Raw genomic sequence first — 16,716 nt, forward strand, 5'->3', positions numbered from 1 at the left:
AGCTATCTTAATTTTTTATGTGATCATGGTAAATTTTTTGTGTATTTAAGTACGATTATATTTATATAGTATAACCATGGACTATATTTTTATAATAATTTTTGATATTTACAATTTTTATTATTTGAATTTTTTATATTTAAAAATTATTATAGTGGTATTTGAAATTTAATTTCAAACACAATATTAGTCTATGATTTTTTTTAGAGTTGAGTTAACGAATAAAATGCTGAATTATTTTTGACTTGTCATGTTAGACACAAGATAGAATGACGTATTTTTATTTTAACTCTTAAATAAGATAAAAACAAGATTTTTTTTTTTACCAAAGATAGGAGACTCGAACCCGCAACTTCTTAATTGAGTATGGAGAGACTATGTCATTTGAGCTATTACTCATTGACAAGATAAAAACAAGATTGTTTTGGAGAATAAAAAGAAAAATATAATGATTTGCACATTATATAAATTCTTCGTTCTTCTTTTTTTTTTTGTCTTATTTAAGTATCAGAACGAAACAATATTGTTTAAGCTTATGTTCAACGTGATAAGTCAGGACTAACTCAATACTTAGTTAGCTGATTCAGTATTAAAAAAGATTTAGAAACTAATATAATATCTAAAACTAAATCTCGAAGATTAATATAAATAATTTTAAATTTAAAGCACTAAAATAATAAAGAATTACCTTAGAATTTAATCTATAACAATGTTACAACGTATACATTTTTTATAATAAATAGATTTTGACATAGATATTTTTTAATAATTAAATATAAATTTGCTTTGTTTTGCTAATTAAAAAATAATTTAAAAATATATAATTCAGTAGTAATAATTATATTTTTATACAAATATAAAAAATATTTAATATATAAATAGTATTTTTTTCTAGCATACAATATGCAATGTATTAATTAAAGTATTTCTAATACTTTTTATTATATGTGGTATCAATTCACATGACGATTATTATTGAATTATGGGGTGGACGGCACTCACCATGAATATAATAATAGAAGTTTGTTTGAAATCATTTAATACAAGAAAAGAATAAAAGATTGGTTTTTTTTTTAAGAAAATAATTTATTTTTATTCAAAGCTTAATGGTGTGATTTAGAATAATTATAATATACTACTAAAATAGAATTTAATTTATTAGTTTGTAATAACTTTTAGAAAAATTTTTGGGACCGGGCTAATAACTTTTAGTATTTTTAGTTATCGTTTAATAAGTACAAATATTAAATTATTTTTAACAAATAAATTTTATTAATTTATATGTATAAATTTTGAAAAATGTGAGCGTAACTGTATTAATTTATTTGTGTAAAATTCTAATAAATATAGATACAAATTATATATTTTTTATGTACAAAATGTAGGGGTGTTCGCGGATCGGATCGGATCGGATATGGCCAAAATTTCGATCCGATCCGCACTACAATCATCGGATCGGATCAGATCCAATATCCGCAGTTTTTAAGGTTAGATCCGATCTGATCCGATCCGCACATTTGCGGATCGGATATCGGATATATCCGCAAAATACAAAAATATTTTTAAAAGCTTATTTTTATTAAAAAAATATCAATAAAATTTATTTTTTCTATTCTTTTAAATATGTTTACTCTTAAAATAATATTAAACATACTTTTCTTGAATAATAAATTAAAATAATTTAACATATATGATAATTATTAGTTAAAATAAAACATAAAAAGAATATTTTATTTATTTATTTCTTTATTTTTGCGGATACGCGGATATGCGGATACCAACACAAAATCCGCAATCCGATCTGATTAGTGTGTGGATCCGATCCGATCCGATCCGAAAACCTTGCGGATCGGATCCATATCCGCAATTTTCGGATCGGATTCGGATAAACACCGCGGATATGCGGATCGGATCCGATCCATGGACACCCCTAACAAAATGTATGTAAATATAAGTACAAATTATTATTTATCATATAATATTGCTCTAACTTTTATATAAATTAAATTTTTTTCTTTTATAATTTTATTCTTGACAAATTTATTTTATTAATTAGAAATAAAAATATTTTTGACATTTAACATATTAAATTTAAAAAATGTGATAATTAATTTAAAAATAACTCTTTTTAATCTAATTTATAAATAAAAAAATTAAAATTAAAATTTTTAAAAAAATTAAATTATTTATTTTTAATTATTTTAAAATAAAAAATTTAATTCCTAACGTTTTAAACAAGTTCTAAATGTTGTTGAAAGTAAACATAATATTGCAAAAATGTTCGTTAATTAGGGTGGTATAAGGTTATATATATCTAGTATAGAAAAAAGTGGAAACAATGATATATAGTAGAGTTCAATTTTTATTTTCTTTTAAGTATAAAAAATGAGTTATTAAAAATCATGAACGGTACATGTTTTGTAATCTTTTTATTTTAGAACTAAAAAGAAAATTTAGATAATTTTTATATATAAATAGACAAATATTAAGTGTCTTAGTATGTTTTGAACTAAGTTTTTAATCTCTTTTTTATAACAAGCATTTTTTTCTTTTCCTCTTTTCTATACACATGAGCATTTCTTTTTCTTTTTCTTTATCATCATCATTGTTATTTTGATGTTGTTGATTTTTTTCTTTTTTTTCTCTAATGTTGTTATTGTTATTTTTTTTCTTTTTTTTCTTTTTATTTTCTTTTATTATTATTATCATTGTGCTTGTCGTTTTCATATTCTTTTTCTTCTATAAATATTAAGAAAATTAGAGTATAAAAATTTTGATACATAACATATAAATTTTAGTACACAACACATATATTTTAATATATAGGACAAAAATTTTTAAAGGACCATTGATACCCAACTAATGAAATATGCACAAATAAAATTTGATATACAACACAAAAATTTTGGTATATAACACATAAATTTTGATGTATAGCACACAAATTTTTAAAAAGATTATATATTCAGAACATTAACTCACTTAATAAACAAAATATATTTACAGCAAAATTTGTGTGTTATATGTAAAAATTTATCTACTATATACAAAAATTTATATACCCTATCAATGAAATATGTAGAGCATATAAATTTTGGTATATATATAACACAAAAATTTTGGTATATAACACATAAATTTTGATTTGTAATACAAAAATTTTTGGAAGATTATATAGCTAGAACATTGATTGATCACCCAACTAACAAAGCACATTCGCAGCAAAAATTTGTGTGCTATATAAAAAAATTTGTATACTGTATCGATAGGTTTGTGTTATGTACAAAGTTTTGTGTGTTATATCAATAAGTTTTTGTGCTCTCTAACAAAAATTTATGTAATGCAAAAAGCACAAAAAAAAATGATATATATGTCTATACCTGCAATTTTTTTCACTAGGTTTGTATCAATATAATTAGACTTTATTACAAAAATATTTATACATATAACATCACTCATATAAATAGTTTAAAATAGATATAAATAAAGTCTTCATAATTTTATAGTTATTAAAATTAATATTTAATAAAAATTATTAGTTGACTAATATTTTTTTCTTATATTTGTCTTGTATTTAATTATTCATTTTTTATTTAAAATATTGACCTCTTAGTATTCTCCATTCCGATTATAAAGAAACAAATAAACAGTAGATAACAAAAATAAGGTACAAAAATTACCCATAAAATAATATATTGGTGCAAATTAAAATTAACATGAAAAACAAAACTGTCCATTTTTGTAGATTTGTCAAATAAATTAAACTTTCAAGGTATATAGTGCATGATTTAATTTCTTTTTTCCTTTTGTTAGTAATTTTATTTTCAGAGTTCTTCATGAAGCTATAATAATATTAACAACAGAATATTTTGTGGGTAATTTAAATAGTTTACTCGAGTAATCATATGCATTCATCTAGTCACAAAGAAAAAAAAAAAATGCATTCATCTTATTCGAATAAGGCAGGCGATTTCTGTTGGATTTTATATTTGCTTAGATTCTATTCAAATCATACGGCACTACTCAGTAGTCACATCAACATAAAAATTGAAAGATATATTCCACTACTTTTTTTTTTTTTAAATATTTGTTAAACTTTTAATAGTTGAAAATTTCAAATATTCAATATATTAAAAATATTTATTAAATATCTTCCATTCTTTTAAAATATTTTAAATTGAAAATTATTATTTTTTACTAATTTTGAAAACTCAATCAATAAAATGACTTTTTTTACTTTAAATAAAATATAAAACTATTTATTTAAATAATTTTTATTGTGTATGCTTAGTAAAATTATTTCTTCAAACTTCAAAGTATAAAATTGATTTAAAAATGATATTTAAAACAACTATTTATAATAAAAATTTATAAAAAACAATAATAAAATGTTAGTAGCAATAATATAGTAGTAAAAGTATATCATTCTAATATAATTAAAGTAAAACGATGCGCGTTTCGTGTTTTTGAATAAAATCTCATTTTTTTACTAATATATGAAATTTATCACAATAACTATCTTTGAATAAAGACTCAAAATAGTTATGTTTTAATTATTATTATTTAAAGATGCAGCTGAAAAGAAAACACAATCAAAACTAATGGTTACAAATGACTTACACTCCTTGACTAATAAAATATTTTTTTATCACAATTTTTTTTCTTGCATTTTATCTGAATTTTTTTATTAAATATTGAGAATTAATTTGACTTAATCTTAATTTAAGAGATTAAATAAATCTGAATATTAATATGAATATATGATAGTATTAGAATGTGTTTAGAACTATGACAAAATGTTCAGATAAAAAAAAACTTACGTCCAACCATACATTATATTTTGAATATTTTAAATAATATTCTCAGTAATGAATCTAAATTAGTAAAATTAGATTCACATATTATTTAAATCTCTCACTAACTAGCACTAGCCCACTCTCTAGTGGCTTGACAGCTTGGTTTGGTCAACTTTTATTTGCATTATAGTTTGATAATAAACCCTCAGATTTGTGGGGGTAGATGTTGGAATAAATTATTTTATTAACTCATATCATTTATATTAAATCATAAAAATATATTATAATGTAGAAGTATATCTTTACTTATAAAAGTTAAAAATTGATGGATAGATTTGGATCTTGTAATTTTTTCGATTTTTCTCAAATAAAGCATTCTGTATTCCTAGACAGCTGAATTACAACTCTTTTGATGGGGAAAGAGCAATAAAGGCGGCTTTGGTATCTTAGCGACCGAAACCCTGAAGATACTATTTATATTTGAGTATGACACCTATTAAACCCTAAAACCCAAATAAAATAGTATCTAAAATCCAAAAGATAATATATCTAAAATCCAAAAGATAATTATCTAAAGAACAAAAAGATAATATCTTATTTTATTCTCATTTAATTCCAAATCAAAAGTAATTATGACTTATTCAATTTAGCATTTATAACAATAAATGAGATCAACTTTATATAAGTCATTTAATTTAAAATAATATAATTTGTAATTATAATTAATATATGTATTTTTTACAAATAAATTAAGAAATTAAAATAATTATTACTTTATTTTTACTAAATCATTTAAAAAACAAAAGAAAAGAAAAGTTGCTGCCCAAGCTAATGTCAGAACCAATATACAAGAAGAATAGACAAACAGCCATTAGAATCACAGCTAGTGTCATTTTTCAGTTAAATTATTTGATCAAATCAAATCAAAATACCATTCAATATTACAATCAATATATATCTCACACATTGTCCCTGTCTATTTCATCTTTTATTTTAAAAACTCCTCTAATTATTCACTTACATTGGTCGTCATTGTATATATGCTGTGCAAGAAAATAATAATAATAATAATAACGCTTGTCATTTCATGCAATAATGGATGGATTGGTATAATCTTTCCATACTCAATTAAGAGGTTGCGGATTCGAATTTCATATCTTTGGTAAAAAAAAAATGAATAAATTAGTAGATGAATTGTACTTGTAACCTATGTGGTAACTAGCTAGTATACGTATATAATATACGAGAGTTTAGGATTCAGGTTTAGAGTACACGAATATAATATAGAAAATATTTTACATGCATCAAAATTATTAGTATTTTAGTAATTTTGGTCATTTTATTTATTTCAATTTTAATTATAAAATTTATAATTTAAAATTTAAGATTTAATTAATTAAAATTACTAAAATGATCTATATTTTTAAAATACTTAAAACTTTTTTTATAAAAAAACTTAAAAATTAGTATAATTTATTATTTTTTATTATTAATTTAATTTTTTAATCTAATAATTTAATAATATATTTTTTTATATTTTTAAAAATTACTAACTAATTGCTAATAATTAAAAAAACAATAAATTTTGATTGTGCTTTTAATATTTTCCGTAACAAAATATTGGTGTGTTAAGCTTCATGTGCCAATTTAGTATTGGATAATTGGTTAGGAAGTGGAATACGCTATCAACAACATTGAAAAGAAAAAACAATGCAAAATATATTCCAAATCAGAATTCCACATATATACCTTGGCAAATGTCATTTTCAAGAATAATCCCCCATTGCATATTCTCGTGTTGAAATGTTATTATTATATTGTAATGTGATTATATTATATTTAAAATTCATCTTTAAGAATTACAATGAAATATGGATAAAAAATAAAAATAAGTCAAGGGAGAAAATAATTTACGTGAATAAGCCAAAACGAAAACTGCTTCATGAATCCACCAACGCACATATATATGTAGTTCGAACCAGCTTGGTTCGAACTCCATTTCTACATAATTCGAACCAGCTTGGTTCGAATTACACACACAATAATTCATGGTATAATTCGAATTATGCTGTTAAAAAATTAATAATTTATTAAAAAAAATTTATTAAAAAATTTATTAAAAAAATTAATAATTTAAAAATTAAAAAAAATATATTTTATTTCATACGTTAAAAAAAAGCTAACAAAATATTTAATTATGAGACTTCTTTAAAATATTAATGAGCTATCAATTCGAATTTCATACAATACTTTTCTGTCCATTTTTAATAGTTCATGAATATTTTTTAATAAATTTTTTTAAATTATACTACAAAAAATATTTTATCCTATGCAAAACAAATTAAAAAAAATTGCTTAAAAAATGTTAGGAGTACTATAAAAATTTGTAATGTTATAATAACTTAGGTAAATACATGCATGTACTCAAATTTTAAATAAAATACTCTACATAGTTAATAATAATTTAGAAATGAAAGAAAATATTTTATTCCATACAAAATAATTAAAAAATATATTTTATTCTATACAAAATAATTTTAAAAAATGGCTTAAAAGATGTTATGAGTACTATAAAAGTTTGTAATATTCTAGTGATTTAGGTAAATACATGATAAAAATATTTTTCTTTAATTTCTAAATTATTAGTGACTATGTGGAGTATTTCTTTAATGTCTTAAGTCATTAAGACATTACAAATTTTTATAGTACTTCTAACATCTTTTAAGCAATTTTTTAAATTATTTTGCATAGAATAAAATATTTTTTTATGGTATAATTTAAATAAATTTATTAAAAAATATTCATGATAATTTTTTAATAAAATTATTTAAATTATATGGTGAGATATTACATGATTCGAATTACGCAGAGGGAAGTTCGAATTACTCTGATTCAAATTATATGGTGAGCAATTCGAATTCTATACAATACTCTTCTGCCCATTCTTGATAGCTCATGAATATTTTTTAATAAATTTATTTAAATTATACCACAAAAAATATTTTATTCTATGCAAAATAATTTAAAAAATGGCTTAAAAGATGTTAGAAGTACTATAAAAATTTGCAATGTCCTAATGACTTAGGACATTAAAGAAATACTCCACATAGTCACTAATAATTTAAAAATTAAAGAAAAAATATTTTTATCATGTATTTACCTAAATCACTAGAATATTACAAACTTTTATAGTACTCATAACATCTTTTAAACCATTTTTTAAAATTATTTTGTATAGAATAAAATATATTTTTTAATTATTTTGTATGGAATAAAATATTTTCTTTCATTTTTAAATTATAATTGACTATGTAGAGTATTTTATTTAAAATTTGAGCACATGCATGTATTTACCTAAGTTATTATAACATTACAAATTTTTATAGTACTCCTAACATTTTTTAAGCAATTTTTTTTAAATTGTTTTGCATAGGATAAAATATTTTTTGTAGTATAATTTAAAAAAATTTATTAAAAAATATTCATGAACTATTAAAAATGGACAGAAAAGTATTGTATGGAATTCGAATTGATAGCTCATTAATATTTTAAAGAAGTCTCGTAATTAAATATTTTGTTAGCTTTTTTTAACGTATAAAATAAAATATATTTTTTTTTAATTTTTAAATTATTAATTTTTTAATAAATTTTTTAATAATTTTTTTTAATAAATTATTAATTTTTTAACAGTATAATTCGAATTATACCATGAATTATTGTGTGTGTAATTCGAACCAAGCTAGTTCGAATTAGTGTGTGCGTGTGTTTGTGTGTAATTCGAACCAAGCTGGTTCGAATTATGTGTGTGCATGTGTTTGTATATAATTCGAACCAAGCTGGTTCGAATTATGTAGAAATGGAGTTCGAACCAAGCTGGTTCGAACTACATATATATGTGCGTTGGTGGATTCATGAAACAGTTTTCGTTTTGGCTTATTCACGTAAATTATTTTCTCCCTTGGCTTATTTCTGTTTTTTACCCATGAAATAACTCCATCAACGAGCATGGTATATATATATAAAAAGGTGAAAACTCAGGTGAAGTCGACTGCACATGAAGTTGATATTTGAGAATTGTTAGATAAAAATTTAGTCAAATCAGTCAAATTATCTAACGACACTCAGGTATTAACTTTACGTAAAGTCGACTACACCAGAATTTCTACCATATAAAGAAGTCATAGATAAAATAATTATATTGAATTAGAAAGATGCCATTTATTTGGTGTGTCGCTACAACTGGTCCAGCTGATAGCAGCGGTTTTTTTAGGAATTTTGCAAATTGTCATTAAACGGTTTAATGGTGCTTGAAAAAGTTTCATCCTATAAAATGTTGAAAAAAGTGTGACAATTTTCAACATACAACTCTTGATATAACTGCCGCTAAACCAACTATTGCGGTACTTTCTAACCACTGTCCTTTGTTAACACAAAATTTATCATTATTTTTGTGATGGTTTCTAACCGTTGCAATTTTGGTAACTCGAAAATCTTCATTGTTTTTCGTGGCAGTTTTTAACCTATAAATCTTTAAAAATTTTGATCAATTCTCTTGTTTGAAACTTGTAAAATTTGGGTTAATTTTATTTATTGTTTTTTTTAATTTAATTTTCAGAATTTCGATCTAATTTGTCATAATTATGAATAGAAACAAGTCAGGTAGCTTATTAAGAACCTATAAATTTATCGATATTAGGCTTGACTTGTTTAATAAACAAGTCATGGTCAATTTTTTTGTAAAAATTTATTTATTTATTTAGGTTCTTCATCAAATTTATGAAGTTTTGTAAACAAGCTTGTTTATGTATATATTTGTAAATAATAATCTTTTATATTTAAAAATTATATGGCTTTAATTTGTTAGAATTTGAATAAAGATTGATAGTTAATTATCATTAAACTTATCTCTTATCTTTTAACCACCATATTGAGTAAGTCATTTATACATCGTAATGAATAAATATATTTATGGGTAATGCTAGGGAGAAAAAAAAAACAGCCGGAACTTGCTTTATTTAATATTCATTAATTGTCGCAACAATTAATGAATGCTAAATAAGAAAAGTTATGACTGTTTTTATCTAATATTCTTTTGTTACCAAACATTTCCGTATATTTATAAATGTCGTAACGTGATGATTAGAATATAGCAATATATAATAAATTATATAGTATTTTATCCATGATGATGATTAACTTAGATGCATATTTCTAGACCTGTGTATTTTGTAAGGTTTAACCTATTTTACTCGACTTAAAATAAAGCATAAGTTTGATGGCATGCTAAAAAGTTTTGATATTTTTCATTTTAATGTGTTTTTTAATCTGGCTTCATCAGGTCGAGCCAAACTTCTCAAACAAGTCAGGTTAGGATGAAAATAAAGTCTTTAATACGTGATAGATTAGGTTTTGCCTCAATGATTATAACGTAGACTTAGCATGTTTGACTGAATATTAGGTACTGAACTCATGCATATTATTCATAGTTTTGATTTTTTTTTTTTTTTTCGGTGTAGTGATAAGGATTCAAGTTGGTTTTAGAAAGGCTTATCAAATATGGAGTATAAAATTAAGAATGGATATATGATTGGTTGTTTAGTCAATATGTTAATTTTGATCGGTCTATAAACAGAGAGTCAATGGAGTATCTGTACAATGTATACAATGAGGTTTAGGAATATTCGATTCAGATATCATATTTATTATTCTTGGTACTCGGATAGTTATTCTGGATAGTATGAGTGTATTGTATTTGAGAAATTAGTAGTATTTTATCCTAAATGTTCATTTTTTAATTCATATTAGGCTAAATAAATAACCTATTATATAAATTGTATAAATATTTCATTAACTTTCTAGCAAAATTCTTGTGAAAATTGAAGATTCTAAAGAAGGTTAGAATCTTTTTATGGCTAAGTCTTTAAAATTTTCTTCCAACTAAAAACTTCAGGTATCGTAATGCCAACAAGATTGCAAACAAGATTGGTCTATAAATTGATCTTAGTTTCTTTCTTATTCATCATGCCAACAAGATTGCAGATACTATGGCTAAATTTGGGGTTCAAAATAACTGTGATCAGAGGATTTGACTTCAACCTGTTCTGAGACTTGGTTGCACCTATTGCAACGTGATTTAGCTTAGACTTTTTATTTTTCTTTTTCTTGTTTTTATTTTCAGCACTAAAAAAAAAATGACTGACCTATTTCCATGCCTAGTATTGATGGCTCAATATTTAGTCAATTTTACTATTTTCTTCCCTCTTACATATGTTGTTATATAAACTCTCTTATGTTTTTAAGCAAATTTATTGTCAACGAGTTATATCTCAAATGACATAGTCTTTTCATGTTTATATAGAAGTTGCAAATTTAAGTCTCACTCCTAATTTAAAAAAAAAAAAAGTTGTTGCATTCATATCGCAGATATATGTGGATACTAATTTACTAAAAGAAAAAATCTAAAAAAAGCACACAAAATAATAAATATAGCAAAATATATTTTAACTTAAAATATAAACATAAAAATCCATCCATATCATTTTAAGGTTAAAACCATTTAAATCATATAAAATTATTCATGTATTGTCTATCATACTTTTATTATAATAATGTCTAGATTTTATATTACCAATATCAGTAGTAACTAGAATTATAATTTTATATAGATAAAATCAAGAATTATATTATAATTTTGCATCGGTCTCCATAGAGTAGAAATTTCTTTTCCTATTTACATTGTTTATCTCTATTTTCATAGGAGCTTAATCGAATTTTTTATTATTTAGGGTAAAATATTAAATTGGTTTCTTTGGGCGTAATTTTGTTTTGATCCTCAAAATTTAAAGTGTCATATTTAAATTCAAAAAAGTTTCATTTAGCTTTAATATAGTTCCACCGTGAGGTCAAAATTAAATAATTAACGGAATGTCTTACACGATAGCAGTACAAAAACAAGGTCGATAATCTAGAGAATAAGTACAAGTTTCAGAGGCACAAAATAAATCGTGGATGCATCAATATATTTATTTATTATTTTTTTTTACAATTTAAATGAAATATTTTCTATAGAACTAAGGAAAATGATAAATAAATGTATTAATGTTTCCACGGCTGATTTTGTGCCTTTGGATCTTGTACTTGTTTTCTAAATTATCGATCTTGTTCTTGTACTACTGTCATGTAGGACATTTCATTAATTATTTAATTTTGACCTCACGGTGAGACTATATTGAAGGTAAATAAAACTTTTTTGAATTCAAATAAAATACTTTAAACTTTTAAGACCAAAACAAAATTACGCTCAAACATAAATGACCAATTTAATACTTTACCCTATTATTTATCTCCATAAAAATTAATTCCTAAATATACTCAATTCAATAGGATTATTTTTGCCATCCCTAAATATGTCCTTTGGTTCTAGCTTTTAGTGTAGTCTATCCGCTAGATATTGTAACTATATATAAAGCAAAGTTTTAAAATTGCATATTTGCTTTTCAAATGATTACAACAACTAAATTACTAAGCAAATATTAGTGAAATGGCATTACCATTTTTATTTTCAATAATATCGCTTCACACATGATCCATAATTTTTTCACATTACATATTTGAATAAATTAAATTTATAGAAAAAAGTAATATTATCAAAATACAAATAAAAATATCTATTTCTTAAATATTATTACCCTAAATATTTGGTGAATTAAGTCGAATTGAATCGATTATTTTTTAGTGTCTAAGAATTAAATCCATTTAAATAAACTCAAACAATTTTTATCTTTGTTGTTTTATTAATTTAATCCACATATTTATTTGTCATTTAGTCCCACCAAATTTAATTCACTTCACCCCTTCTAATAGTTAATGTAATTGCTACCATAAAGTAGTAATTTTGTACTTTTTCGACAGTAAATTAAAGTATGACTAAAAACTAATAACTATGTTAGTTTTATATTAAAATATAAAATATATTTTAAAATATATATATACAAATACATATATAACAACTAATTTAAATGACTAATTTTAATATGTAAATAATATTTTTTTTAAAAATAATAAATAAAGTTTTAATTTTGATTTTTAGTAAAATTAAATTCAAATATTAACACAAATACACTCATTCGTTATCCAAATCATATATCTATATATATGGTCGGGGAAATATTTTATCTCATTTCTTTATTTTTTCACAATCTCATTTTTTCTTCTAATTAATTAAGAATAAATAATGTTCATTATTTTTCACCAATCCAAACAAGAGAAGAAAGAATCAATACTGAAAAAAGAAAAAAAGAATATAGAGATTGGAGAGTACACAAATAAGGGGGCAGATAAAATCTAAAGTGACGTAACAGAAATTGGAGGGAGATTCGTGTCGTTATCAAGCCGTCCACTTGGCGCCTATCCCCCCATCTCATTATGGGAACCCAAAACGACGCTCTTCTATTCGCCCACGTGCTCCATGCACCCTTTCACACCCGCCACGTCCACCCCTTCTCACGTGCCTCTCACGTGACTCACACCCATCAAGTCTTCAACCTCCTATAAAGTTATCCCTCCTCTTCCCCCAAACCCTTGCATTTAGGTGCTCACAAATGAACTCTACTCTCTACATTTCCCTGTTTTTTCTTTCTCTCTGAATTTTTTTTTTTTTCAGTTTTCATCGCTTTCTCGTAACAGTTTTCAACAGAAAAAGAAATATAAAAAAAAAAAAAAAATTGTAAGAAATAAAAAAGAAAAAGAAAAGGAAGAACTCACTGATAATGGGAGGTAAAGGTGGTTGTTGTGTAACGAGATATGCAACCGGTGCTTACGATATGTCCAAAATGGAGAAGATAATGCTTAGGTTTCGTCCTATAGCTCCTAAGCCAGTCGCCGGTTCCGACGGTTCTTCATCGGAGAGCGGCGACGCTTTTTCCAGATCCGCCGGAAGAGTAGCCAAAAGAAAGTACACAAAGGACGGAAGCGGAAGCAACCGTCGGAGGAGGAAAACCGCAGCGTCGGCTTCGGCTAAAGTTTCGCCGTTGTCGCCAGCGGTGACTCTGCCGTTGCTTCCGGAGACTCCGGATCCGAAGGAGGATATACTTCCGGTGGTGAAGGAGGACGCCGTGCCGGTGTCATGGTTTGGTTTCGGCGAGCCAACGTCACCGGCGAAGGGATCGGTAGTGGTGTTGACTGTGGAGTGTGTGACGGACACGTGGCAAAAGGAGAGAGGAAGTTCGAACGAGGAGACGATGAAAGTGAAGCTTAGTCAAGACACGTGTCCGGGTTTTATATCTGACGGTTACGGGAACGTGACGTGGACAAACGGCGCGTTTAACGGAATGGTTGGTGGTAGTGGTTGTGACGAGGGAAAGGGAAGAGTGTGGCTAGTGACGAACGTTGTTTCTGCAGCTGTTGCGAGTGCACCGTACTGCGGTGGGTTCACGTGCAGGGTACGGGTGCAGAGAGAAGATAGCAACACTGATCTGACGGTTCCCTGTGATGTTTGGAGAATAATCGACGGTTCTGGATTTGCATGGAAATTAGACGTTAACGCTGCACTTACCTTGAGCTTGGCCTTGTAATTCAGGTACCGAAAAGAAAAACGCGCAAAGAACGAAAAACGGTGCCGTTTGAGTTGCGGTTTTGGGATTTGATCTTGAAACCCTTGGTCTTGGTGGTGGCGAGGGCTAAAGTGGCTTTGCTTGCTCGACACTGTATAACTGTAAATTAAATGCGTAATTTGCGTTTGGTGAGGTACTAGCTACTAATCTGCGTGAATCTGTAATTTTAATATATAATATATGTTTTGTTTTGTTGTGTTGGTTAACTTGCTACCATGACCAATTTTCACCGCTCCATTTCAGTAGCTACTTAATTAAACCTTTTTCTGTTGTTAATTTTGTGGCTAATTATGCTGTGTGTTGCTTATCCTTATACTTGATTGCTTTATATAGATCAGATCTTGTTAATTAACTCGCTCGATTACATAAGATGAAGAAGGGGTAGGTCCTGGAGTATTGTTTATATAGTTGTTAGTTAATTAGCTTGATAGTGGATAGTGGATCATGAAATTAGAATAGGATTCAATAATTATATATATCTTCGTTCTTTAAATCTGGATTATTGTTTTGTTTCTTTTGTATTCCTTAATTGATTTTTATTATTATTGTTGTTGTTACCCTGGTGGTGATGATCTGTGCACTTGAATGATAAACGAGCACATACAGAAATTTGAACTATACATGAAAAAAAAAAATCAGAAAATTTAAATTTAGCGAGATTGAAAGTTCAAATTTATTGAGATTGATGTAAAAAAAAATTGCATGAGAAGAAAGCTATGAGATCATGGAAAAAGATGCGAGAGATGGGGTAGCTAGCTAGGTGGGACAGGTGGATTTTGAATTGAAGGGAAAACTGTGACACAATAAAAACGCTGTTTAATTTGTGTGGTTGTTGGATGTGTATGTGGTCACTGGTTACTGGGTAGTAATAGTAATAGAAAATTAGAAATATTTGTATTTATTTGTTCGAAAAAGAAAAGGTATAAAAATACGGCACCATTAACCTCTTAACGAGTCTGCGATTGCATCACGTAGCTGCATCTGAGCAAAGCATGCATAATATACTTTTGTTTTTTAAATTATGTTTTGGTGTCTTTAATTAAGTAAAATTCCTTGTCATCAGTGTCAGATTTATATATGTTATTATATTTTTTTTCTTAGTTATTAATAAGCAAAAAGCAATTACCAGAAGCAGATGCTAGTAGCAAGTGCTGCTGACTCCTCCTCTGCTTATTCCATGGGAATAGAGAATGAGAATATGAAGAAAGATGAAAGCTTCGTTCTTAGCTTCCTATGTTATAGCTTCTGGTAAGTGACTTCCCCAGATTTCAACCACTCTTTAGCGATTGGAAAGAAAAAATAGACACACTTTTTGAGGTCCTATCAATTGCGATAGAAATTTCCCCAATTACCATGAGCTATTAAACTAACTTGTAGCACTTACAAACCAAGAGAAGTAACCCTTTTGGTTTTTCACCTCAACAACCCTGATGGGTTTAACTTTAATGTCTACTATAAAATAGATATCTATCTCCCAATAATGGAGATCTAGTTATGAGTTATATATTTGGCTAATTTTTTTTTTGGAATGGACAAACATAATGTGTACTGTTATGGGTAGGTTAGGTGTTTATTTTTTGAGAAAATTCTACACCTTTTCAATGCGAGATAATAAAATGACACTTTTCCCCTCTCTATTTATAAAATATATATTTTCATCTATTATAACTTTTAAAAAATATTCTTTTTAATCCATTTTAAATTTTTTGTGTTAACTAATATTAACTTTATCCATTTTTCAAGAAAAAATAAATTATTTTTTATAAAAATCTCCTTTAGCAAAAATTTTATTTTTTTGTCATTAAATTTTGCTCATCAAAATATTTTTTGATAAATTATCTTTTATTGATTAAATTGTATTCTTAATAAAATATTTTAAAAAAAATTTAATAATTAAATTATTTTTTTCTAAAACACTTTTCAATAATTTTTTAATTATTAAATTATGATTTTACTAAAATTTTTGTTAACAATTTTTTTATATTTTACTATTAATTTTTTGATATTAATATATATTATTTTAATATTAAAAATTATTTAATAAGATTATTTTTCAATATTAATATATATTAATTGTTATACATATTAATAATGGTAAGATTTTTTCTTTTAATGTTAAAATAATATACATTGATATTGAAAAATTAATAATAAAATATAAAAAATTATTAACAAAAATTTTAGTAAAATTATAATTTATTAAAAAATTATTGAAGGATATTTAAAAAAAATAATTATTAAATTTTTTAAAAAATATTAGTAAAAATATAATTTAATCAATAAAAATAATTTATTAAATGGTATTTTGG

The 16,716-nt window shown here is 25.1% G+C and overlaps 1 protein-coding gene across 3 annotated transcripts; it reads left to right on the forward strand.

The window, feature by feature from the left end:
• Window positions 1-13,384: 13,384 nt before the first annotated feature.
• Window positions 13,385-16,014, forward strand: LOC107613905 (uncharacterized). Of its 3 annotated transcripts, none has more exons than XR_015896031.1 (2): window positions 13,385-14,540; window positions 15,509-16,014. XR_015896031.1 is itself a non-coding variant. In XM_016316095.3 (1 exon), the coding sequence occupies exon 1, from the start codon at window positions 13,565-13,567 to the stop codon at window positions 14,366-14,368; it is 804 nt and encodes a 267-aa protein (XP_016171581.2). In that variant the 5' UTR covers window positions 13,385-13,564; the 3' UTR covers window positions 14,369-14,613. The 3 variants fall into 3 exon arrangements, 1 of the variants encoding a protein (XP_016171581.2); XR_015896032.1 differs by having other exon boundaries at window positions 15,537-16,013; XM_016316095.3 differs by lacking the exon at window positions 15,509-16,014 and having other exon boundaries at window positions 13,385-14,613.
• The last annotated feature ends 702 nt before the right edge of the window (window positions 16,015-16,716 follow it).

Source organism: Arachis ipaensis, chromosome B8 (assembly GCF_059453495.1).
Source record: "Arachis ipaensis isolate K30076 ecotype BB chromosome B8, ASM5945349v1, whole genome shotgun sequence".
NCBI lineage: Eukaryota > Viridiplantae > Streptophyta > Magnoliopsida > Fabales > Fabaceae > Arachis > Arachis ipaensis.